Source organism: Tenrec ecaudatus, chromosome 7 (genome assembly GCF_050624435.1).
Source record: "Tenrec ecaudatus isolate mTenEca1 chromosome 7, mTenEca1.hap1, whole genome shotgun sequence".
Taxonomy (NCBI): Eukaryota; Metazoa; Chordata; class Mammalia; order Afrosoricida; family Tenrecidae; genus Tenrec; species Tenrec ecaudatus.
In genome coordinates this window covers 136,332,927-136,358,791 of record NC_134536.1, presented here as the reverse complement: position 1 = coordinate 136,358,791, position 25,865 = coordinate 136,332,927, and the positions used below count along the sequence as shown (strand labels likewise).

The following is a 25,865-nucleotide window of genomic DNA, read 5'->3' as shown; positions in this document are numbered from 1 at the left end:
CGGGGCACGCTCGGGATCTGTACGAGGTTTCAGCCGAACGGCCCGGCGCGCTCCCAGCGACACCGCCTCTCGCGGCGTTTGCAACCATGACGTCACGGGCCGCTCGGCCTCTCATTGGGTGAGCTCGTCCAATCCTGGGCCTCCATGGGGGCATATAAATGAGGGCGAGGCGCAGGCCGTTGTCCGCCGTTTCCAGCACCCTGAGACGCGCGTGTGCGTGGTAGCCGAGCCGGTGGAGGAGCAGACGCCGCCTTCGCGATTGTAGTTTTAAGCCTCTGCGTCTGCGAGACCAGATTTCGGTAAGGAGCCCGAGACGGAAAGACGGAAGCGGGAAACCGTATTTATCTACAGTCTCGAAGGTGTGGCCGTCCCAGCCTAATGGCGGCCCCAGACGGAGACAAAGAGCCGCCGCCGCCATTTTGTGACGCTGTGCGCGGGCTGGCGGCCGAGCTGGCGGGCCCGTCGGAGGCTGTTGCCTGGCTTCGGGGTGCCGGGGTTGTGCTTCCCCTTTGTGGGGCGCTCGGGGGGAGGGGTCGGGGCGGTGCGTCACCGCAGTGTTGGGACGGAGGGCGCCCGGCCGCGGCCTTTGGATTGATGGCGCCTTTGGGGCTCGTTACCTCCGGAAGTTCCTTCAGGAATTTCCCCCCGGTCGCTAAGGAGCGTCGCAGCGCGCCCTGCTTAGTCAGTCTCTGCTTCCCACGTTCCCTTTATTGGGGGTGAGACGTGGATGTCTCTTTGGGGACCAGAACCCCCTTTTCCAGCGGGCGTCTGTCAGTCGGGCGCGAGCACGTCGCCTGAGCCTGGTGTCGGTCGGATTGGAGTCACAGCTGCGGGGCCAGAGTCAATAGCTAGGTGGTGTCGGGACGCGAGGGTTAGGGTTTTTACATCTGTCGATTTTAGGTAGCTTTGAGAAGAACGGGGTGCTTAGAAAAGCTTTTGGGTTGCGTTCCGCTTTGGGCTTTTCCGCCATTTGAAAGCGTGCTGCGCGGGGGGTTCAGGCTCGTGGGGACCCCGCGTGAGGGAAGTAGAGTTGTGCTCCGGCGGGTGTCCGCTGGGCTGTTTGGGGAGCAGGCCTCTCCGGGCAGGTTGGAACCACCAACCTCGGGGGGCGGGGGTGTATCGTAGGCCAAAGCCCAGAACCGTTCCCATCGATCGATCACGAATAGTTTGTCGATCGTATTCTAGCGTGGCTTGGATTGCTCGCTTTTCCCATGGTTCTGTTGTAGCACAGGCCCTGGGCTCTTGGGAAAGGAGGTGGGAACGCGGGCTTGGCGGTGGAGGGATTGTTTTCCTTGCTCTTTGTGAGGCCCCTCTGGTGGATTGGCGGCATTTGTAAGCGCTCCCACGCGATGAAGGTCAGTGTGTGTCCGAATGCTTTGGGCTCTTGTGGGCAGTGTTCCTGCTATGAGCTTGGAGCTAAATATTTTTTTAAACTTCCTGGTAGTGGGGGCGATTTTTTACTTTTGCATATTAGATGGCACGTGGTGGTAAAATCACGTGGCCCCTAGAAGAGGAAGTTTTATCATTTTATCATTGTGGCAGATTTTAAAAGTAAAATTGTGCAGTATTTTTTGACTTAAAGTAGATTAGTATCAGTTGGTGGTTTAACGTTTCTTAATTTATTGCATTCCTTTGATCTTTTCAGTGACAGAAGTGTTGAGCAATTTTTGTTTTTCTAGTACCTTATTTGGGGGAGGTTAACAGTTAGTCCATGATTCGGTTCACAAAACCCACTGCTTCTGCATTGATTAGCGACCTGAAGCCAGCACTTGAAATCGTGATTTTCTTCCCAGCATCTGGCGGGAGACCTGTAAGCTCCCCAGCCTTTGTACCATATCATCATTGGGGCCCCTCAACCCAGTGCCCAGATGGTATGTAGTAAATATGGCTCAGTGTTTTCTTTCCCTTTTTTCAGTGTTTTATTTCTAAAGTAGTCTTCTCAATTTGTATTGCTTCCTGTTCTGGGGCTACGGAGTCCATTATCCGTTTCCTGCCTTTATTCCATTGCCTTTAATGGAAACTTAAGCAAATACCCATTTCTGCTATCCCTGACCCTAGGGAACCATTATTAACTCTGATCTTTACACAATTTCCCCCCTTGGTATTTAAAGGAATTTCTCCCAGATCTGTGTGGGATCGGATATTTTAATTAATGGTGACTATTTTCTCCCCTTTTTTTGTTGTTACAGAAATGCATCGTGATTCCTGTCCATTGGACTGTAAGGTTTACGTAGGTAACCTTGGAAACAATGGCAACAAAACCGAATTGGAGCGGGCTTTTGGGTATTATGGCCCACTCCGAAGTGTGTGGGTTGCGAGAAGCCCTCCCGGCTTTGCTTTTATTGAATTTGAAGATCCTCGGGATGCAGCTGATGCTGTTCGAGAGCTGGATGGAAGGTAATTCAATGTTAAGTATCAGTTGTTGTCTATCTGCTGTAAATGACTTCTTGTGCACTATCAACCCAAATTGATGTTGATGGAGATTTACTTGATCCTTTTCCATAACGGTCTGCAGGAAATTTTAGAGAAACTGGGTAGAAAGGTTTGTTTTTATCCAGCTGTTCATTAAAGAAGGGTGTAATCATAAATTCTAATTCTTGGTGCGTTTTAGGTAATTGTTGGGGGACAAGCTAGCTGGTAACTCTTACAGTTGCTTCATGGTTAGTACATTGGGTCTTGTTTTAGTGTTTGGGGGAGGCTATAAAAAAGGCTTTATGAAATGGTACTCTAGCTTCATTGCAGAAACAGGACATTAATCCAGTTGCCGTCCACAAACATTCAGTGACTTAAACTTTTGGTTACCAGATAATGGAAAGGTGAGGGGTACTATGTTTGCAATATGTCCATAGACAGAAGATGACAGGTGCTTAACCTCTAGTTCTTGAGGGGTCTCTTCATACTAGCTCTGGGGAGTCAACAAATATAGCTACTGCAGTAAGATTTTTTTCAGAAACGGTACATTAAGCCCCTTAGTTGGCTAATAATGAAAAGAAATGAGTTTATTTGTGAATAGTAGTTTCAAAATAATTTGCTTTATATTTGAAAAGTACATAGGATCAATTTAAGCATCCTCCAAATGGTGTCAAAAGGATTGAATTGGAGACAACTTAATGGCAACTTAAATGCTTGCAACTTGTTAGGGGGAGTTTTATGGCTTGTATTAAATTGAGACTTTATTATTGACACTTCCAGAACACTGTGTGGCTGCCGAGTAAGAGTAGAGCTGTCAAATGGTGAAAAAAGGAGTCGGAATCGTGGCCCACCTCCCTCTTGGGGTCGTCGTTCTCGAGATGATTATTGGAGAAGAAGTCCTCCACCTCGCCGCAGGTACTTGAGGGGGTTGTGTTTAAAGGTGTAGTGGCCTGTTTCTTTCAAAGTATGTTGATGGATTTTGAACTTGAATCTGAGGTGGTTATGCAGCAGCACTGTGCTGGACAGTAGATTTGGGGTATGCGAGTTGTGCTGAGTGTTGGCTTTTTTTGTCTCTAGGGCACTCATGTTGGCAGTTCATGACTTCTATCTTGGATCTGTCTTCTAGCTCATCTTCTAGTTGCATCTCTCCAGGTCTTCCCTTATACTTCAGTTTAGGCCTTTTCCCATTTCTTGACTCAGTAATGACCAACATTACATTCAATTCTAGTTCTTCACAAAAATGTGCTTTCTACTATTAGCAAGATTGTAATATTTATGAAACAGACCACTGTTTTAATGTTACAACTGGTAAAGTAGAAATCCTTCTGAAAAGATAGTCACTGACCAATAAAGGGGGCTAAAAGAAGTATTCCCAGTCACCTGTTCCTGAAACCTAAATAGGAGATAATTTCATGGTGGTTTTTTGTTGTTCCTTGTTTCATTTTTGGTTGTTGGTTTCTTGGTGTTTTTTGTTGGTTTTTTTTTTCCTTGTAATTGAAAATGGCATCATTCTTGAACCAGACAGTGTTGTCTGGGTGCTAACTCCACATTTCCTCAAACCTCCAAAATAATTTCTGCAGGACTGAATTTACCTCTTACTGGTGAGTGCAGTCCTCCTAGGAGAAAGGAGTTCAAAATCTTGCCCCTTTTGCTATTTTGGAAAACAACACACTGTTGCCCATCTTAATAAGAGTATTTATTAGCTGATAGATGGTTGTACTGATGGCTTGTTTTTTCATTTTTTTTTTTTGTGCTTTTTGGTCCATCTATTAATAAAAATGAACCCCGTTACAGAGTCACCATCATGTCTCTTCTCACCACCCTCTGAGTCTGCATTAGCCAGTCAACTACCCCTTTCAGCGTCATGTGACCAGCGCGCCCCATTCAGCTTGGCTGGTGTCGTTTCACATGACCCAGGCATGGCCAGTCGCCAGGTTGCACCGCCCTTTGGTTCCCGAGCATGCTGTATTCTCTCAGCCTTCTCTCCAACCTTAACCAAAATCGGCAGCAGCCACCTCGACCGCCCACACATTCCTGGCCAATCAGCTCAGCTGTTTATTTACCAAATGTCTTCACAACAACTACAGCAGCAGCCTTCGGCTAACCAAAAAGCAGGAAAAATCCACAACACCCCCTTCGCCAACCAACTAAATCCAACGCAACATCTGGCAAAACCTTTTCAGCAAATTCTTCCTGGTCGTCAGTCCGGCAGCCTCACCTCACCATTTCTAGCTTGTTGAAACCCAAAACTAGTAAGTTTTTCCTGCTTATACAGTTTACTGCTGGTTAAAATAAGGAGTAAGCAGCTTAAAGTAATTTTTCTGGATCAAAGGCTGGCTGTGCATAATTGAATGGTAACGTACATATATATTGCTTGAATAAAACTTTTAAGGGTGATAGGGAACTCATAAAGTAACTAGACTTCCAAGTGAAACTTATTTGCATGCGTGAGATGCCAAACTAAAAATTTTAATATATCTAACAGTAAGCTTACCTTTCTAGCAGAAATTTGTTGAATCCTTATCACCTTTAAATGGTTTTACTAACAGTTTTCAAAATTTAAAAACAATTTTTGGGGTAAAGTGGGCCAAGCAAGCTAAGGTAATTTGGATAAGCCTAAGTACACCCTTAAATGTGACAATCACAAATGCAGTTCTAATGTAGCACTTAATAAAGGCATCAGTATTTAAACACCTAGCGCGTTTTCACAAATTTACACCCTCCACCTGGTACCTAAGTCTTGTCATGGACTTGTGGGTTGCATGGGTTCCAAATACTGGCTTATGGTACTGTTTTGGAACTAGTTGTGGGACTACATTTTGGTGTGGTGTTTGGGTAGTGAGTTTAGCTTGACCTGAAAATTTGCATTGAACAGATCTGCTGTGAAGCATTCTTGATTAAAGTGAATCCATGGTTGGAATTACCTGCCTTTTTCACTTTGAGCTTTTAGTTCCTTAATCTTTCCATGCCCTTTTGTTTTTTTCACCTTTCTTTCCTTTTTAAAGTTTTGAGTTTTTTCTTTTTTTAAAAACTTTTTGGACGATGGGTGCCAATCTTCGGCACATTCCCTGGGCCCAGCAGTTCAATTGAAAAGTTGGGAAATGGCCTCTCGCCATCAATAGTAATCGATGCGGTCTAATTTTCCCTTTTCTGCTTTTAGATCTCCTAGGAGGAGAAGCTTCTCTCGCAGCCGGAGCAGGTAAATAAAATTGCCTCCTGTGGGGGCTAATTCCCAAAAAGAGTAGCTTTGCCTTTGTTCTTGGGGCATTGATAGGACTAATTGTGTAGGAGACCTTGAATCAGTGTGGCTGGCATATAAATCCTGGGTGGTTAATTTCAAAATGAATCAGCTTGGCGTATTTTAAAAACCTCGGTTAGAGACCATTTTGTTGCTGGCCCTAATTTTGGCTCCTTGTTTAGGTCCCTTTCTAGAGACCGGAGAAGAGAGAGATCACTGTCTCGGGAGAGAAATCACAAGCCGTCACGCTCCTTCTCAAGATCTCGTAGGTAAGAAAGATCTCTGGTAATGTAGTAATGTAAATATAAAACGTCTCTCTCAAAAGAAGCTGTTTCGGTGACTTACTGTTTTGTTTTATTTCTTAGCCGATCTAGGTCAAATGAAAGAAAATGAGAAGATGGAGTTGCAGATGGAGCGTAGGATGTACAGGAAATGCATCATTTGACAGGAGTGTACAGACAAGTCACGTTGTGTTTGAGTCTTCAGAAGCCTTGACTTTAATCCTGAAGACTGTTTGGTTTATACATTGTTTAATTTGAAAGCCTGTTTTTCCCTGCAAAACTCAAATCTGTAAGCTTGGTTACCAAGTCCAAGTATAACATTCCTATTGGAAGCCATACTTATATATTTCCTTGTAAAGTGCTTTTGAAGTAATAAAATGTTAGCATAATGTGTAAACTAGTCAGTTGAATCCACTACCACATTTTTGTCCATGAAGGATGGTTTTATTTTCTGAGAAACCTTGGGAACAGTGGGTTAATCTTTGAAGTGCATTTTAATTGTCATCCAAATGATTTAGTAGTGAACCATTAGGTAAAAAAAACATTCAGGGTCCACTATTAAGTGAACCACCATTATTTCTAGGCATTTAGTGAGTTCAAGTACAGTGTAACCAAGTTGCCCATTACGTCACAATTAGCATGAAAACTTTGTTTTTTTTAATTGCTTCAATTCTTCATAATTTTAAGGTGTTGCATGGATATTCTGAACTAATCCATCATGATGTAAAATTTCACATGGTTCAAATGTAAAAGTGAAGAAACGAGTAATATGAAGGCATGCATAATCTTCTCTAAGAATTAGGAACTGTAATCACATTTGTGTGCTTTTAGATTAAATCAGAATGCAACTGTTTTGTGGCCTAGTTTCCTTAAATGTGCTCTTTCAAGGTAGTTTGGGTTTATGCTCTTTTGACTTGTCTTTAATAAGCAATAAGTCATTGGATTAAGAGTTCATAAGGTTTTTTAAAAAAACAAACAGAACCTGCAATTGTCCTCTTTTCCTTGCATGCAAATCTGAGGAAAGTTGGTGTCAGACTGCTGATTTATTGGGAGCTCTGGCTTGGGGGCCTCTGCTCTTGCAGTATTTTCTCATATCTAAATATCCCGTATTTTAGGAGAAAGGCCTCGGGATATTAAATCAGTGCTTAATTTGCTGGTATGAAATGTGAGTTTGAGGGTTTTTCTTCAGTGTACAAATTCAGTTCTCCATCTAAGGGCTGAGTTGTAGGTTACTGAAAGCAGTCACAAATTCCACCTAAAGAAGACTTAAGGCTTTTAATTGACTTGAATGTTACCTGGGGTAATCAGTTTGTTGTAGGTTTCTTCTGTTGCCAGAAGAGAGATTAAAAACTAATTGGCCAGAGAGATTAGGCCAGGGCTTAATTATGTGATCTATAGGTGGTATCTCACCCTCTTTCAGATTGCTGTAGGCAGGGTTTTATATATACTAACCTATGCCTGGTTTGAAATTTTCTTATGTTGTCGAACTCTGATCATTATGCTTTGAGCAGGACACACATAGGCTCAATTTTCTAGGGTGGTTTGCCCCTGTTTCTGGTGTAGTGGTTACTCATTGGGCTACATGCATGTTGAATTGTTAAAACCACCAGCGTCTCCAAGGGAAATACTGAGCTTTCTATAAGCCATTATGTCTCGGAAACCCATAGGGCTGGGAGGTTTGGGGGGATTGCTGTGAGTCAGCATTGACTTGATGGCAGTGAGTTTGGTTTGGTCCCTTGTCGCTCGCATTTGGAAAACATCCAAGGTGATACTAGGACAAGCCATTGACTTAGTATTGTCTTAATGTGCTTTTATTTTTCAGACTCTTAAATACCTAGTTGGTAATGCTTCCAATTTATTTCTTACTCCACTGTGGCCTCCTGGTTCTTTTTTTTCTTTTTTAAAAATGTCACGTATTAAAATGGACATAATCCTGGTAGTATAATTTTGTAGGTGATTATTGGATACTTTTTTTAAAATGCACTTGAATGTATGGCAAGGATCAGAAAGGGGATGGCATAATGTGTAGTGTGCTTGAGGCTGCATTATTTTGTTGTTACCGGTTTCCTTTGCTGGGATTGTAGGAATTTGAGATATACACGGGTATGTTCCACTTTTAGTTGGCCTAATTAGTAACTAATACAAGAAAATAAGCAAAATGTTAGCCAAGCATACAATACAGGTGGCGGTGGTGGCAAACCACACTTAAAAAGGACTTTCGGGCAACGTTTTGAATCGTGTACTACTTAGTATTACCATATATCAGATGTTGTCATAGCCAGGTTTAATGTTTCTGACTCCCTAAAGACAGGTTAGATTGATAAAGATTTTGACAATAATGAAGCCTTGTTTTTTAAAATGATACCCTGCTGAAATGAAGTTTTTGGTAGGGTCTTCAAATGGTGATTGCTTCTACTTCACTATACTTTTGGTATAATACTGTCTTTCAGAAGAGGCGGCTTTAGGTAGGAATGACGTCCCTCTTGAAAATCTGAGTTCAGTTAGCACTGGGCAGCCTTACCAACATACACCTTTAGCAATTACTGTTGGCAATGACATTCTTTAGTTGTAAGTTTTTATTTGCAGACAAGTCCAAACCAAAGTCGAGGCAACTTGAAGCACCCTTGGTGCTTTGCTTCTAGTGTTCCCCTTTTTGGTGGAGAAAGGTGTAAGGTGTGTTTTCTATTTTCGTGGATCATTTGAAAAGGACATTGAGGTCATGTAAGAAACATTTTTCTAAGCAAAGCCTTAGTCTTGGGCATCCGAAATTTGTTTGTTTTCCAGTTGGTTCTGCCACCAGAATTGCTTTATATAAAATATTATACATGCTGATTCAATGAGTACATTTTAAGTAGCTATAAACTAGAATGTTGACTTTCATTTTTTTTGTTACTCCTTCTCCATGACAATATATCTTGAAGGTAAGGTGTGGGATACCAAGAGAAAATGTCTTCGTTGGGCTGCTGTTTTGACCTTGTTTTAATCACTACATTTTTGTCTCCAGGTGTTTTGAACCAATCCAGTAGGGCAATTGGAAGACAGACCTGCCATTCTGCTTCTGTGAAGATTGAAAAAATATTCAATCCCTCCAAGGGGTCATGACCCACAGGTTGAGAACCACTGGTCTGTAGGGTCAGCTGTATGATTTTATGGGAGCACATATACCTTGTTTGAATCACTGACCTTCCAGTTAGTTCATGTAAAGCCTCACCAGGGCAGCTCCTATAAAGATTACAGCCAAGGATACTCAAAGCAGTTTTGCTTTGTCAGAAGCAATAATTATAAATCTGATTTGGAGTCATTGGTATATAAAATAGTTTGTGCTGGTGAGCATGTACTAGCATTGATTGGGTCTATCCATGTTCATTATTGTGGGCAGGATTTGGGGTTATGAGTAGTGGGTGTGGCCCCTTTAGAATAAAAGTTGGACTTCGGATGAGGAATAGTGAGTACAAAACTTGGCTTTTTTTCTTTTTTTTTTAAATTTTAACAATTTATTGGGGCTCATACAATTCTTTTCACAGTTCATATATACATACATCAATTGTATAAAGCACATCTGTACAGTCTTTGCCCTAATCATTTTTTTCTCTTTTACATTTTATTAGGGACTCATACAACTCTTACCACAATCCATACATATACATACATCAATTGTATAAAGCACATCCATACATTCCCTGCCCCAACAAAACTTGGCTTTTTTAAGCTTTCTAAAATTTGCATTGTTACGGAAAATTTAGCAGCCTTGATCATACTCCGCTTGAGCTACCTTTCTCAAATTTTGAGTTGCTGTCTTCACACTTTTTGTAAGCACATTGTTCAAGGAAAATGCTAAACTTACTTGGTTTAAGTCTTAGGAGAATTGTTTCTGCTCTTGATTGACCCTCTGACTCCAAAACAGAATATGAAATGATTCTGTATGTGACCTTGATCAAGAGTGAGTGTCTTAAAGACTTGAAAACAACGTTTTGGATCAAACTCACATAATCTTAGTTGGGCACAATTATGTTAACAGACCATGAAGCAATTAACCACATACTATTTCCTCCTATACATTGCTGCACGTGAATAACCAACCGTATGGTGCCTTGGTTGGGCAACTTGCAAGCTCAAAGCCCATTCCTCCACCCCTAGGCCTGTCGACTGGGAGCTCTGTGTCATCAAAGGGTTTGGGCAAAGCTAGCAGAAAAGCTTGAGAATGCAGTGTCAAGCTGGTAAAAAAGGAGGTTAAAGGCATGACTGACCTGCCTCATAGAAACCAGCCTTGGACTGACATTGACTTTGATTCTCCCCCTTGTAAAGTCTGAGGAGGTACTTCTGCCACTGTCTTCTGAAGGAATTGAAGGGGGTGAGTGGAAAGCTGCTGTACAGGCTCCAGTAATTTAAATACACTTAATCCTCACTTGTCAATTATCCACTGTTTTGCATTTACAACTGGGGGAGAATTCTACCATTCGCCCTTTGACATTTGTGCTGATGTGTGTGTCAAGAGTAATGCTGGCTGTGACTTAAGGGCACATGCCAACTTGGGCTGGCCAAGATTCCCAGTGACTTGAAGTTAGGAAATTTTTAGCAGTGGTTTAATGGTAGAATTTGGCAGTTAAGTAGTGATGTGTAATCATCTTCCAATGTGTAATTTGATAGACATCCTCCATTTTATATATCCAATGCTAATTTTCTGTAACCTGCCCTTTGGATCGTGTCAATAAGTGAACAGTGAGTGTATTCAAGAGCCTCCCATGTAAAACATTAAAATAATCTCCAGCAATAATAGCAAAAAAACAGCTGATGGAAATATAGACTGGACCACTCATACATGGCTGATGCGGCTGTGAAACCACTTGGAAAATGGTGTGGCACTTCCATTTGGAATGAGAAAAACTATATGATCCAGCCATCCCCTCTGCTAGAGAAATGGAGCGGTGGTACAAATAAATGCATGTCCATGTTCATCACTGCATTCTTCCCAATAACAACACTCCAAAGGCCCATCAACATGAATGGATAAAGAATCTAGTATATAGACAGTGGGATACTATACACCAAACAGCATGAATGGGGGGTGGGGGAGCTCATTAAAGATTTAAGGCCAAAAAAAAAAAAGATTTAAGGCCATTGAGTGAAATACAGATTACTAAAGGACAATTAACCATTATGGAAAGTCAAAAGGTTTATAGATAGAAACATTCTTTGAAGGTGATGAGGGGGAGGGACATAACTGGTGAAAGATGTGTACATCCAGTAAGCTTCACAAAATGATAAAAGGACAAGAGTTGAAAACAGGAATTATTGCAGCCACACTCCTGCAATAGGTTATAAGTAGATCCATAGGCCCTAAGTTGAACATGCCTGGAAAAGCAATTGGGAAAACTTTTGTGTGGCGATTCCACCTGTGTATGTGCTTGCTACAAATCTATCCATGAATCTTGTACAATGGGGAGAAATTTTAGAAGCAATACCTTGAAGGAATGAGTTGGCAAGCCTAAGGACTCAATACCATAGTCGAGTGAGATAAGGCACAGCACATGGTCTATATCCTACCATGGTGAGCAATATCTGGGTTTTTTTTAATCAGCCATCTGGTCTCCCCATCTGGAGCAAAATGCAGATGATGTAGGGAAACAATTTGTCCAAAGGCCTAATGGACAACAGGCCCCCAGTCTCCATGACCTTGAAACCTGAAGAACTAGGCAAGAACTGGCTACCATTACTATGAATTATCTCACACTAGGAATGCTGGATGCAGGGAGAAAGATAAGGAACAAACCCACAATTCTAAAGGCATACGGGTGTGATAGAGACTGGTGGAACCCATCAGGCTATGACCCTTAGATACTTTTCAAGTTTGGAACTGCTGTCCACACAACTCTGCTTTCAACCTCAAGATGGAACAGCATGACCAGGAAGGTGTGTTTTCCATAGAAGAAGAAACAATAGGACAACATTTGCCTATTAATATCAGGAGGATGAAGGGGTTGGAAAAAAGGATGAAGGGAAACCAGTAGAAAGTTTTTAAATGGTGAGAATTAAGATTAGTGTTACTAGACAGAATGGACTGTTGAATCTTTACAGAGCAAACCAATTTGTAAACTTTACCCCAAATAGCTATTTTTTTTAAAAAAAAAAGACATCCTCACCATTCTTCAATGGCCATATGTTTGTCCAGAGCTGTTTATCTGAGACTTACCATCACCACCGCCTGCACTCAGCCCCTTCTCTGACAACATCATTTTGGTGGGTTAGCACTCAAGTTCAACGATGGCTAAGTATTGTACAGCTCCTGTGCGTGTGGATACAAACTGGATTGGGAATTCTAACTGGCACTCCAATGTGCCCATGGTCTTTCTGGAACATGGTATTGTCCCCAGCCTGAGACCACTGGGACAAGCTAGACGGCCCAAATGTTAAATGGAGTCAAGCACTTGGAGGCACTGCATAGTGATGATAAGCATTCTTACCGTTGGAGGTCAAGAATTTAGTGACTGAAGTGCATGGATTATTCCTGGGAGAGAGAGGCAGATCACTAAGCGTGGATGAGGCAAGAATATGGCCATGAGGCTCCTGTGTGTTTAGATGCATGATTCACAGTGGATAGAGCAGTAGAAGCTTCCCAGAGGAATCATGGGGAGATTGGGATGGTGGCAAAGACAGCGCTCTGAAGGTCCCTGAGAAGTAGCAACCAGGGAAGTGGAACCTTGGAAAAATGACATGGAGAGGACAGGTAGCAAGAGAAGGAAAATAATTATAGGGTGAACGTGTGATAGGCCACCTCAGATGACCCCAGTGTATCCAGTGACCTCAAACAGTATGGAGGTGGCTAGGTATCCTGAAGGGAGGAGTTACGGGGGAGGGGGGGGTGCGGAGAGGGATTGGTGGAGGTTGGAGCAAATTAAGAAGCTAATAAAGAAGGATGAAATGTCCTAGAACTGGTTTTAGTGATGATGGTTCAACTTTTTAATATGACTACTGAGATGTGGATTATGCCAAGAAACTACAAACATTTGGGGGGGGGGGGAATTGAGTTCTGGGATTGTGAGCAAAGTACTTAACCTCTTTTGTCTCAGTCTTAATCCACAAATTGGGAGTAGTCAGATTAACTACTTCATAAAATTCCAAGATTAAATAAGGGGCAGGGGAGTGTTCAAAAGCACACACGTGTGTGCAGGTGTAGAGGGGGAGAGGTTCTGATAGGCTTGTTGGTAGGTGACATGAACTGGGTTTTGAGTCATAGCAAGAATCTGAAAGACAGAAGCAAACATTGTTCGGTCCTGGACTGTGACTAGTCATCATTCCCATTGTCCTAAGGTGCTGCCGAGTCAGCTCCATTCACAGTGATCCTTGCACAACAGAATGAACAGAGTAATGAGCGTTTGCAGGTGTTTCTTCTCATTTCATCAGCACATGGAGGTGCTGCATCATGTCATTAAGCGAGGCAGCTCTCCCCCAGTCGTACTCTGAGTGCCTTCTACCTGAGGGCTCACCTTCCAGCAGTGTAAGGATCAGACAATGTTCTGCTGCTAGTCCTACGGTTTTTAGTGTATGGTCACTCGGACATGGGCTGCCTATTTATTCTTCCTCGTCTGAGATTAGTCTGTCAGCTCTGTTGCAGTCTGTCCATCACAGATAACCTTGCTGGTATTTGAAATACTGGTGCCATAGCTTCCAGGCTGTCGGCAACACCCAAGCTATCACAGCATGACAAACTGACAGATGGGTGGGGACATGGTGGCTTACAAACACTAAATGCTACATCTAAGTGTGCCCCAAATTAAACAACTGTGGCACCAAACCAAAACCAAATCCACTGCCGCTGAGTCGATTCTGGCCCGTGGTAACGCATCGGGCAGACTAGAACTGTCCTCGTGCATTTCTGTGAGTGCACATTCTCTGTGGGAATGCAACGCCTCGTCCTCCTGAGGAGGGGCTGGCGGCGATGAACGGCTGACCTTGCAGTGAGCAGGTCAACACAAAACCCACTCGCCAGCAGGGTGCCCGCAACGCAACTATGACACATAACTGCTGCATATTGTCTAGGCCTGAGTTTCCTTGTCTATAAACTCGAGATTAGTCTGTAAGGTCTAGGAATTCTTTCCGGACAGAAACAAAGGACAAAGAAGGAAAGAAAGAGAAGGAGAAAGACAGTTTACACTGAAGCCGAATAAAGTAAACTCATTTTTAAGACACAAACCTAGTGCACACAACAAACTGTGACCTCCCCACGCTGCCCTCTTCAGTTGCTACTTGTAGTTGCTTTTGAGGCCAAACTCATTTTCCCGATATTTGTGATGTCCAGATGCAAGCCAGAGGCTGCAGAAATAACGATGTGTCATCCCGCAGCTCTGCCTGAGAAATCCTCTAATTCTGGCCCCGGATACTTTTCCAGAGTGCTTTGTAGTTCTGAGAACCAAATATGGTAACGCAGACGGACGCGGTGAAGTTCAGGCACTACAGAAAGGTCTTAAGAGAAGAGGCAGGACTGGCCTGGGCAGTGGGGCTGTCTCAGGAGGGGCAGGAGTTTCACTGCCTCAGGGAGCAGGGCTTTCAGAGGAAATACTTCTGTTGGTGCCACTGGTTCCTTAAACACAGGTCTCACAGACGCCGAAAAGGCCTTAGATGGCTGCATATCCTGAACATTGCCGCTTTCAACTCACGGGCTGAGTTTCACACACCCCTCCCTCCCTGTCAGGAACACCACACACAAGAACTCCAAGCTCCAGAGCCACAGGGTGGGGTTAAGTCCCCTTGTTTCACCTCTCAGCACTCTATTCCCTAGGGCCAATTCCTTCTCTGAATCCCAATTTCCACTTGTTTCGAGTAGTACAGTTAAACTTTACAAATCAAATCAATTCTAGGAAAAAAACAGGATGAATCTTATTGGATGGAGGCATAAGCAGCTTTGCTGCTGATGGAAAAAAAAAAGTGGCTGCTGGTGTTGGGAAAAAGGAATTCCCCTAATGCACTCAGATAACTCACACCCACCTGAGATATCAGGTGATCAATGCAGGCTTGGAGAAATCAGGCAATACACTGGAGAAGTTTTGCAAATGGGTTGTGGTACAGATAAGAGCTTGCAACACAGGGAATCCAGAGCAGATAAACCCCTCTGGACCAATAAGGGGATCAGATATACTAGGAGGGCAACGGGAGAGGGAGGGGTGGAGTAATGGGGACCGATCTCAATTATTTAGGTATGGCCAACCTCCCAGGAGGACGAAGGGGAGAAAAGTGGGTGAAATGAGACAGCAGTTGGTATAAGACATGAAAAAGAAAAAGAATTTATAAAGTATCAAGGGGGCATGGGGAAGGGAGGGATAAAAACGAGGAGCTGATGTCAAGGGCTCAAGTAGGATGAAAATGTTTTGAGAAAGATGACAACGGATGTACAGATGTGTTGGACACAATGGATATATGGATGGATGGATGGATTTGTAATAAAGAATAAAAAGATGAAATAGGTTGTGGACGAATTAAAATGAGAGCTGTAATATGCAACCATAATCTATCTCGGATATTTTTGGCTCTCTAGTAGAAAGAATGCATTGGTTTTCATGAAAATATAAATATAACAGAAAAATTAGATCACGCAGAGAAACAACATACTTTAAAAAAAAAACACAAAAAAAAAATCAGCCATCTCACCCCCTAGAGGTAAGTATTGTAATTTTGATGTGTAACTTCGTTTTAGGCTGGGTTCTGTAGAGAAGGGAAACCAGTCACACACACACACACACACATACACACACACACACACACACACACTATAATATCAAGAAAATGGTTCACATTGTTGTAGAAGAGAATAAGTCAGTTTGGTCAAGTTTGTTGGTCAGGACAGGATAAAGCTGCACCTGTGTGTTTCTGAGATTATAACTCTTTGGGGAAGTAGAAAACCTCCTCTCTGAAAGGCACAGTGATGGTTTCAAACTGCAGACCTTGTGGTTAGCAGCCCAACATGCAGCCGCTGGACCACCAGGGTTCTTAACATTACCTAAGCGATTTTCAAATTCAAATTCTAAAACATGAGGCAAACAAGCAAGACGTGCTTGGGTAGACCAGAAAGAGGGCGCAGAGGGTGAGACTGAAGTCGGTCCCTACCTCACAATCTCCCTTTGCTCTAAGAAGAAGGCCCAGAGCATCTGCGTGTGTCGTCTGTCTTGCACACGGTCGAGTGGTGTGTGGGAGATGGATGGGAATGAGAGCTTTCATGTAGTCCTCTGGTGTTGATGAGCATTTACTTATTACGTGTCTTCTATGTGCCAAGCTGACGTGGGTCTCCAGGAAAGCAAGGAGTCTATGACTGGCAGGGTAGGGGTTGGCGAAGGAGCTGGGAGTTAATCGTCTCTTCTGTAAAGTAAATTATGGTCTATAATCTAGCAAATGCTATGCTATGTTCCCCCATCTGTTTGAGATGAACTTGTATGTCACTAAAAACTTCATGTCCATTTCAGTTTTGCTTCTCCTCCCTTTTGTCAGCGACTCAGACCCAGTGTTTAAGTCCAAGGGGGAAGAGATCTCAAGAGATTTTTTTTTTTTAATTCTGTGGGCCTTCACTCTCAAATTTTAAAATTAATTGTATTTTTTTAAGAAGCACATTGTATACAGTTACGAAGCCCATCGCAACAATGGAAATCCGCAGCAATAGCCCAGTGAATCCCTCATAAATGTAGTTCCCTTCTCTGACTCAGTCTCTCTTCTCTTGCTCCCCAAAGACCTATCCTCCTCCCTTTTCCTGCCTTTGTCCCTGGTCTCCTCACAGTCCGCAAAGTTTAATCTTTTGGTTTAAAAACAACATATCTTTTTCCTTGCTTTCCTTATGGTATTAATTTGGTGTTTCCTTATGGGGTTCCTTACGGTTTAATAATGGTGTTATTAAATATTTATATTTGTAAGGTTGACTTTTTTTGTATACATAACATTTCATTGCCTAAATGTACCGGATTTTGTTTATCCATTCCTCTATAATTAGAGTTTGGAGTTGTTTGCATATTTTTGCTCTTACGGAAATTTCTGTAATAAACACAGGTGTGCATATGTCTGCTCGTGTTGTGTTCTTTATTTTTTAGGGTACATATCCAGTAGAGATTGCTGGTTCAGAGAGTACTCATACTTGCATTTGTTTAAGGAAGTGCCATACTGGTTTCCATAGTGATTGTACAATTCTATGGTCCCCCAGCAATGTAAACAGTGTTCCCATCTTTCCACATCCTCTCCAGGGAAATGCTATGCTATTCTGACATCAGTGGCGACATCATAATTATTATTTGTCTCTATCCGTTCTTTCTCTCATCTCCTTTATTTGATTTTTATTATGGAAATTTTAAAACATATTCAGAGAGAGATAAAAGAGTACAATGAGCCCCTATTCCCATTACCCAGCTTCAATAAATATCAACTCATGGACCCTCTTGAATTATCTGCCGCCCCAATTTACTTCCCCACCTGACTTTGAAGCAAATCTAGGACATCATTCTGTTAGTACTCCAGTGTGTATCTCTAAAAGATAGAATCTTAAAGATCATAAGCACAATGTAATTATAGTTGTTTTCAATTAATTGTAATTCCCAATCCTGGAGACCATGGCCTTTAATGACCCTTACAGCTTGGAACTGAACTCACCCCATGACTCAACTTTCAGCCAAATCACAGAGGGGCCACACAGTGAACAAAAACACCAGGAAGGTAGGAAGTCCTTGTAAGAGAACAAAAGGGGAGTAATTGCCAAAGGATAAAGCTCAGAGGCAGGGATGGATAGGGAGCATGGACAAACGGAAACAATGCACACAGGGAGGAAGCGGGAAGAGCGCTCTGACATGGTGGGGACTGCAGCCGATGCCACAACAAAACGCATTTGCACTGTTCAATCAAAAACCACTTTGCTCGATAAGCCTTCATGAAGATCATGATAAAAGAATTAAATGAACCAAAATCCCTTATGTCATCCAATATTTAGTGGGTTTTTATGTCCCATATCTTGGTGAAGAGCCAGAACATATGATACCGGGAAGCCTGTACATCTGATTTCTCAGACTTACAAACATTGCTCAGGAGCTTAGAACACTTTTACTTGTTAGGCTTACCAGTCTGCTATGAGAGGCCTGTGAAGTGTTTTAGGAAAATCAAATATATTAACAGTGTAAGCACAGCATAAATGTTTAAGGGTCTGAATTTGTCAAGTGCATCGATAAGATTAATTATTTCCGGAAATTCTGCTTCACTTCTGAATTCATTAAAGATTCATCTCAACACAGCATAAAATATTGATCGTGGTTAATTAGTTTATTTTATTTTTTTTCCCAAACGTTTTATTAGGGGCTCATACAACTCTTATCACAATCCATACATACATCAATTGTGTAAAGCACATCTGTACATTCATTGCCCTCATCATTCTCAAAACATTTGCTCTCCACTTAAGCCCTTTGCATCAGGTCCTCTTTTTTCCCCCTCCCTCCCCAAGACCCCCTCCCTCATGAGCCCTTGATAATTTATAAATTATTATTTTGTCATATCTTGCCCTGTCCGACATCTCCCTTCACCCCCTTTTCTGTTGTCTGTCCCCCAGGAAGGAGGTCACATGTAGATCCTTGTAATCAGTTCCCTCTTTCCAGTACCCTCTCCCTCTACACTCCCAGTATCGCCACTCACACCCCTGGTCCTGAAGGTATCATCCGCCCTGGATTCCCTGTGCCTCCAGCTCCTATCTGCATCAGTCTACATCCTCTGCTCTATCCAGACTTGCAAGGTAGAATTCAGATCATGATAGTTGGGGCGGAGGAAGCATTTAGGATCTGGGGGATAATTAGTTTATTTTCAATGTCTTCTAAACTAGCCCGTGTGCTACAAAAGCATTGAAGCCCATTTCAATGTTATTTTTCCTCCTTTTGTAACCGTTCAGACCAGAGTTTCGATCTGATGGGAAAGAAAACTGAAGGATTCATCGGGTGTTTAAGGACCTTCTCCCTGTCGTGCCTTCTTTGTGGATTCTAACACGAGGGAGACAGTAACAGCACAGCCGCTCAGTCTAACTCCGCACAGCACAGCCACTCAGTCTAACTCCACACAGCACAGTCGCTCAGTCTAACTCCGCACAGCACAGCCTCTCCAACAGTTAGTACTTCCCATTTGGTGACTTCCAAGATGTTTTGATAGTCGTGGCTGTATAACAGGTTTTGAAGTTAGACCGTGAAAGATCTGGAGTTGGAGAAGCCACATGGACCTACCCTGATGCAACCAGAACTATAAAGCTGGAGAAGCCATGGAGACCCCTGCCAGCGCTGAGATGCTTACCATGCCTTCAGATCGAAAGACTTTCTACCCCCTGATCTGTGATCATCCTGCAGTTGGCATCATTGCATGTGTTTCATGAGTCTGAAGAGGACTTTATAGATTGGTATTGGACATATGGGCTAATACTAGACTTATGGGCATGGACGGGGCTGGGTTTGGATGCTTTCTTAATGTTCAATTGCTCTTGTTATATAAACCTCCTCCTTATTCACATTTGCATGTTTATGAATTTGTTTCTCTAGTCTACCCAGACTAACACATGCCTCCACCTAATGATTTTATTTAAAAAGAAAGGAGAACAAATCCCACTAGATTTTGAGAAAACAAGAGTGTTGATTGGAACTTAAAAATACAAATAAAATAAGTGTTAAGAATTTGGAGGAAAATAAGAATTTGAAACTTTGATATACTTAATATGAAGAAAACCACAAGAATCAATCATAATTTCTTTCCAGGCACCAAGGGGAAAAAAATCTCAGGTGATTAAAAAATATCCAGTTGTTACCTGGGTCTTTCGCAAGAGGCGGAAACAGTCTCTTGTGCACAAACTTCTAACATACCTTCAGAGCAACTCTCCAGGAGCGTCTGGAAACAGTTCTTGCAATGTAATATAATGGAAAGAATGCGATTGATGTATCTTTACTTCACTGGAAGTGCCTGGAAAGTACTTGGAAAGTGCTTATTGACATGTGGAAAATTACTTTTCACTCTTTGTGCCTGGGACTTTACATGTTCAGGAACACTCTTTCCCACTGTCTTAGTCATCCAGCTATACCAAAAGGGTGTGACTTTGATGGATAGAAATGTAATGTATTTTCTTGCAGGAAGGAGATGAGCCAGTCAAGGTGCAGTGTAGCAAAGATGAAACATACAACTTTCCCCTAGTTCCTAAATGCTTCCTCCCCACCCACCCCCCACTATCATGATCCCAATTCTACCTTACAAATCTAGACCAGAGAATTCTCATTGGTACAGACAGGAAATGGAAACACAGGGAATCCGGGACAATGATTCCTATAGGATCTGTGGTGTTAGCGGCAATACCAGGAGGGTGGAGCGAGAGTGGGTCGGAAAGGGGGGAACCGATCACAAGGATCTACATATAACCTCCTCCCTTGGGGACAGACAATAGAAAAGTCGGTGAGGAGAGACGTTGGACAGGGCAAAATAATAATTTATCAAGGGTTCATGAAGGAGGGGGGAGAGGGTGGGAGGGGAAAAAATGAAGAGCTTATGCCAGGGGCTTAAGTGGAGAGCAAATGTTTTGAGAAGGATGAAGGCAATGAATGTAAAATGTGCTTTACACAATTGATGGATGTATGGATTGTGATGAGTTGTATGAGCCCCTAATAAAATGATTTTTAAAAAAAGAAACGTATTTTCTGAAAGTCTGAGGCATGATTGCTGTTAGCAGCTGTCCAGTTGCCTCTGTCTCACGGTGAAACACCTACACACAACAGAAGGAAGTACGACGTGGTCCTGTGCTATCCTAAAAATTGTCATCTTGGGGCTCCTTGGTGCAGCCATTCACAATCCACATTGTCGATGGTTTAGGAGGTTCCAAGCTCACTGCTGGGGAGCTCATTCGGACTTACAGCCCTGTTGCCACAGTTGGTTATGTGATGGGTTGCTAACAGCAAGGACAGCATCTTGAAACCACCATCCGATCCACAGGGGAAAGATGCTGCTTTCCACTCCTGTAACATTTACAGTCTTTAAAAAAAAAAAAAAGTGTCTTGGAAGCGTACAGCGGCAGTCCTGTAGAGTCCCTGCGAATTAGGTAGTTAGAAAGTTTGAAATTAGGCTGCCGGCTGCAAAAGAAGGCTTTCTGTGTGAAATCTGGGGGAAATCCACGTCTCTCCCCACCGTGCATCCGCCCCCCACCCCCAATTCTCTGCTTTAGAGCCTTTGCCAATTTGTCACACTATGGTGACTTTCCTGTTGCAGTGCTGCTGGAAGCAATGCCACCAGTATTTCAATTGCCAGAAGGGCCACCTGTAGTTGACTAGGTTTAGCCGAACTTCTAGAGAAACGAGCAGGAAGAACCAGGAGGTGGTTCACTTATGAAAGCTTGGCCGCTGAGAACCTTATGAATAGTCACACAACATTGTCTGATGGTGTGCTGGAAGATGTGCCCCAGGTTGGAAGGCACGCACCAGGGGAACGTGGAGTCGCCGTAATGATGGGGCTGAAGGAAGCACAGTGCTGGGGGACATCACTTGCTGATGTAGCACGACTCAAACTGAGAAGGAACAGCCACAAACATTCATTAGTTACACGACTTAAGCCCCCCAGACCAAACTCACTGACATTGAGTCCATTAGGTCATCACGATGACCCTGTATGGAGCGTACGCAATAGGGAGATTGGAAGATGTCACAGTGAAATGGAACGTGTAAAGATCGTTATCCTGGGGGTTCGTGAGCTGAAATGAACTGATATTTGCCATTTTTGAACCAGGCAATCAATCAGGTGGTGGTTTATTAGCCAGGAGTCACAAATTGATAAGCAACGGCATCACTTTTGTCCTCAAGTACAACACTTCAAGGTCTATCCTGAAGTACAATGCTCTCTGTGATAGAGAGATATCCATATGCCTGCTAGGAAGACCAGTTTACATGATTATTATTCAAACGTACGAAACAACCACTATAGCCAACGATGAAGAAAATGAGGGTTACTTTCAACTTCTGTGGTCTGAGATGGATCAAACTTGCCATCAAGAGGCTTGATGATTGCTGGTGATGGGGATGATATGGAGTTGGAAACAGAAGAAAAGACCCGTCGTTTGAAAATATGTGCTGGTCATCGCAACAACATTGGAGATCGAATGAAAGAAGTTTGCAAGACCGATGACTTAGTCACTGCAAATACCTTTTCCCAAATAACATGAATGGCAACCCTAAGGAGCCCTGGTGATGTTTGGGCTGCCAACAGAAAGGCTGGTGGTTCAAACCCATCAGCCACTCAGAGGGAGAAAGGTGAGGTTTCCTGGTCTCATAAGGATTTAGTCTCAGACTCTCTATAGGGCTTCTGTGAGTCACATCAACTTGATGGCAATGCGGTAGAAAGAGACATTGAGGTGAAATATTAGAACAAGGCTAGAGGGCCTTCTGTGAAGTAGATTTTCAATGGTCTATATGCAATCCAAGCTGACGAAAATGAAACAAGTCCACAAGAAGTAAAATACAAGATTAAGTAGAGCCCATCTGAATTTAGGGATTATCTCAAGAATAGATTTGATGTACAAATATGCTTGATACAATTGATGTATGGATTGTTATGAGAGCTAAATGAACCCCCAATAAAATGATCTTTAAATTTTTTTTAAAAAGGATAGATTTGACACCCTGAACATCAATGAGTGAAGACCAGATCTATTTTGGAATGATATCAAGAACCTCACCCATGAAGAAAGCCAAAAAAGATCATTACAAAGACAAAGGAGAAATCAAAATGGATTTAGCATGTATTCTAAAAGACAGAGAAACTAAAGCAACTGAAAGAAATGGTAAATGGAACATTTCAAAGGGCAGCTCATATACAAAGACCTTAAGTTAGAAACCAAAAGGGAAGAATATGTGCGGCAGTCCTCGAGCTGAAAAAACTGAGGGAACCAAGCCTCAAGTTGGATTCATTGAAAGACTCTATTGGCCGTGGCCACAGAACCGCACAGGAAACAATCAAACTAGGTAGAAGGTCTTTCTCAGAGAGACAGCCTCTAGTTTGCTGCATCCCCTCCCCTAAAGATGGACGCCTACCCTATTTAGGCAGGTGCAGGGCTGGTTTGATAAAAGAGACAATTAGCTGCTCCTGCATCTTCTTCCCTTGGGCTTTGGTGCTCAAGGTCCTGCCTGAGGGCTGACTTCTGATGGAGGTGGAATAGTGGAGCCCAGGACCACTCCAGCCCTGTGCTGGCTCCTCCCCTGAACGCATCCCCACCACGCATTCCTGTATTCCAACAGATCAGGCTGCGGGAGGCAGGTTGTAGAAGAACGTGTGTGCTTTTGTTTTCTGGCTGACCTCAATTTCATGGACAAAAGTTGAAGCTACAGAAATTAAAAAAAAAAAAAGGCTGAATTATCTGAGGGGAAAGAAGCCAAAAGCCACTGGTTGGCATTTAATCATCTCAGCAGGTAGCATAGCTCCTAGAACAGCTAACGGTGAAGGAAGAAGTCCAAGCTGCAACAAAGGCACTGGTGAAAAACAAGATTCCGATCATTAATGGAATATCAATGTATATGTTCCAAACAATTGATGCTGTCTTGGGAAGACAGCTAGCTACCTGGCCAATCAACTGCAAGAGCTCCATACTTGTGTCCATTCCACACAAATGCATTAGTTAATCAAACTATCATTGGTATAATACATAAGTACAATTTTGCTGAAGATAATGCAAAATGCTTGCAGCAGTACAAGATAGAGAACTATCAGAAAGGCAACCAGATCAGAAGATGACTTGGAGCCAGGGGGGTCATTGCTGGTGTCAGATGCAACTTAGATGAAAGCGGACTGTACCGGAATGATCACTACTTGTTTTTGTTTTGTTGTTGTTGTTGTTTATTGATGATGCAAAGCCTTCTGACCAGGTGGCTCATAACAAGCTGTGGATAAAATGTCAAAGAATGGAATTTCCAGAGCACTTAGCTGTGTTTATGTGGAACCTGTACAAAGACCAAGAAGTAATTGTTCTAACAGAGCAAGTGGATACTGCATGGTTTAAAATCAGGAAAGGTTTCAAGTCACCATATTATTCAGTCTGCAGGCCGAGCAAGCAAATAAACAGAAGCTGAGCTCCATGAAGAACATGGCATCAGGATTGGCGGGGGACTCCAGACTCTCTGCCACGGCACTCCACTTCTGTGGCTGGGTGTGATCATTCATCCCAATGGCCACACGACACTCACACATGATGCTCAGAATGACTGGCCTTACTATGGAAGCTAACAGATTACAATTCAGGGAGAACATGCTCAGGATAGAATTACTCAGGACTGTTTCTTCTCTGTGGAACCTCCAGGCAGGTCTCTCCATTGACCTGGAGGCTGCCCTTTTGGGGCAATGTTACAGAACTCCACCAGGACCATAAACCTCAGTCTGCAGGCAATCAGCCCCAGCTCTGTGGGTCAGCAAACCCAGCTCCCACAGGTAGCTACTCTACAAGCCACCCCAAAGCACTCTACTTTATTGGCTCTGTGACCTCGTAAGTCCACTGTTCTGTCTCAAGCTCTGGTTCCTTGTTTTAATTCTGCTGCTACACATCTGGTGTCAAAGATGTCTCTAGCATTAAGGAAGTTGTTAATTACTCACCCAGTTCCCAATTTTGGAAGGGATTCAGGAACTGCAACAATTTAAATACCCAGGAGGTGTCATGCCCCCACCTCAGGGTGTTCCCACACCTTAATCTATCACATGAATTCCTGTGAGATGGGTGCCCACCACCCCCTCCAAAAAATGAACCACGAGACGTTCACTACAATATGTGATCCCTAGTCTCTGAGTCTACTGGGAAACTGATACATCCTCTATGAGGCTCCCTGCAGCTTTCTAGCATCTAGAAAAACATGGTGGCAATACACACTTCAATAAATATTAAAATATTCCATAACTTAACTTACACAGAAAATTTTGGGGCTGCAGATCTTAAAAAGGAGCCTTGGTAAGGCAATGGTTAAGTCCTTAATAGGTGAGTCCTGCTAACTAGAAGGCCATTGGTTCAAACTCACCAACCACCTTGTGAAACGAAGATGAGGTGGTCTGCTTCCACAAAAGCTCCACTGCTCTTGACTGGGTTCTGAGTCACAGTGACCTTACAGGACAGCGTGAACTGCTCCATAGGATTTCCAGGCTGTAAGTCTTTAGGGAAGCCGACTGCCACATCTTTCTAGAGAGGGAGCAGCTATGACCATGGCACCACCAGGATTCCTCTGTAAAGATCAGAGAAGAAAAAGGAAAACAAAAATTCCAAGCTGGTGTTCTTTGAATTGATTCTAACTCACAGTGATCCTACTATATAGGAAAGGGTAGAACTTCCCACACCTCAGGGCGCCCAAGGCTGCTATCTTCCTGGGAGCAGGTAGGAGGAAATCAAATGAAAGAGGAAGAATAAACAGACAAGGGGAGCAAAGGAAGACAAAGCTAAATTGGCCAGAGGAGAAAAACATCTAGAGAAGGGGAGAACAATGAAAAATGGAAGCTTCTGACAGAAACACAGCCCCTGCCTACTCATGGCCTTGACCGGCCTCTGGGTGGAAACTTGCCCCAGAAGCCAGTAAAAGGCCTGTCCCAAGAATCGCAGCTTCCATTCTCCTGGCAGGCAGATTGAAATCCTTATTTAACAAGTGAAGAAACTAAAGCTCAGAGCAATTAAAATCTTGGTATTTCTAGGCTCCCCCACCCCAGCTTCCCTTCCAAGGACAAACCTTTTAGAAGTAGAATAAGGGGAGACTTTAAAAGAAGACAAGCAGGAGAGAGAAAACATCAGGAAAAGATGGGCGTATCTTTCCATTAAGAGAATGTGTCGATAGTTGCCCTGGAGTTGGGTTTTGGAGAACTTACCTATAATTGAAAGAAATATTGCCCAAAGCTCCATCTTCATGAGCCTATGTTTCAGTTCATTGTTGGAAACGACTGAAGGTACAGAT

General features: G+C 43.0%; 1 protein-coding gene across 1 annotated transcript; it reads left to right on the top strand.

Annotated features, from left to right (window-relative positions):
- Positions 1–159: 159 nt before the first annotated feature.
- Positions 160–6,331, top strand: LOC142453661 (serine/arginine-rich splicing factor 3-like). The gene is made up of 6 exons (XM_075555194.1): positions 160–299; positions 2,190–2,397; positions 3,193–3,327; positions 5,573–5,611; positions 5,833–5,919; positions 6,016–6,331. Exons 2-6 carry the CDS (start codon positions 2,192–2,194, stop codon positions 6,041–6,043), a joined length of 495 nt encoding a protein of 164 aa, XP_075411309.1. The 5' UTR covers positions 160–299; positions 2,190–2,191; the 3' UTR covers positions 6,044–6,331.
- Positions 6,332–25,865: the final 19,534 nt, after the last annotated feature.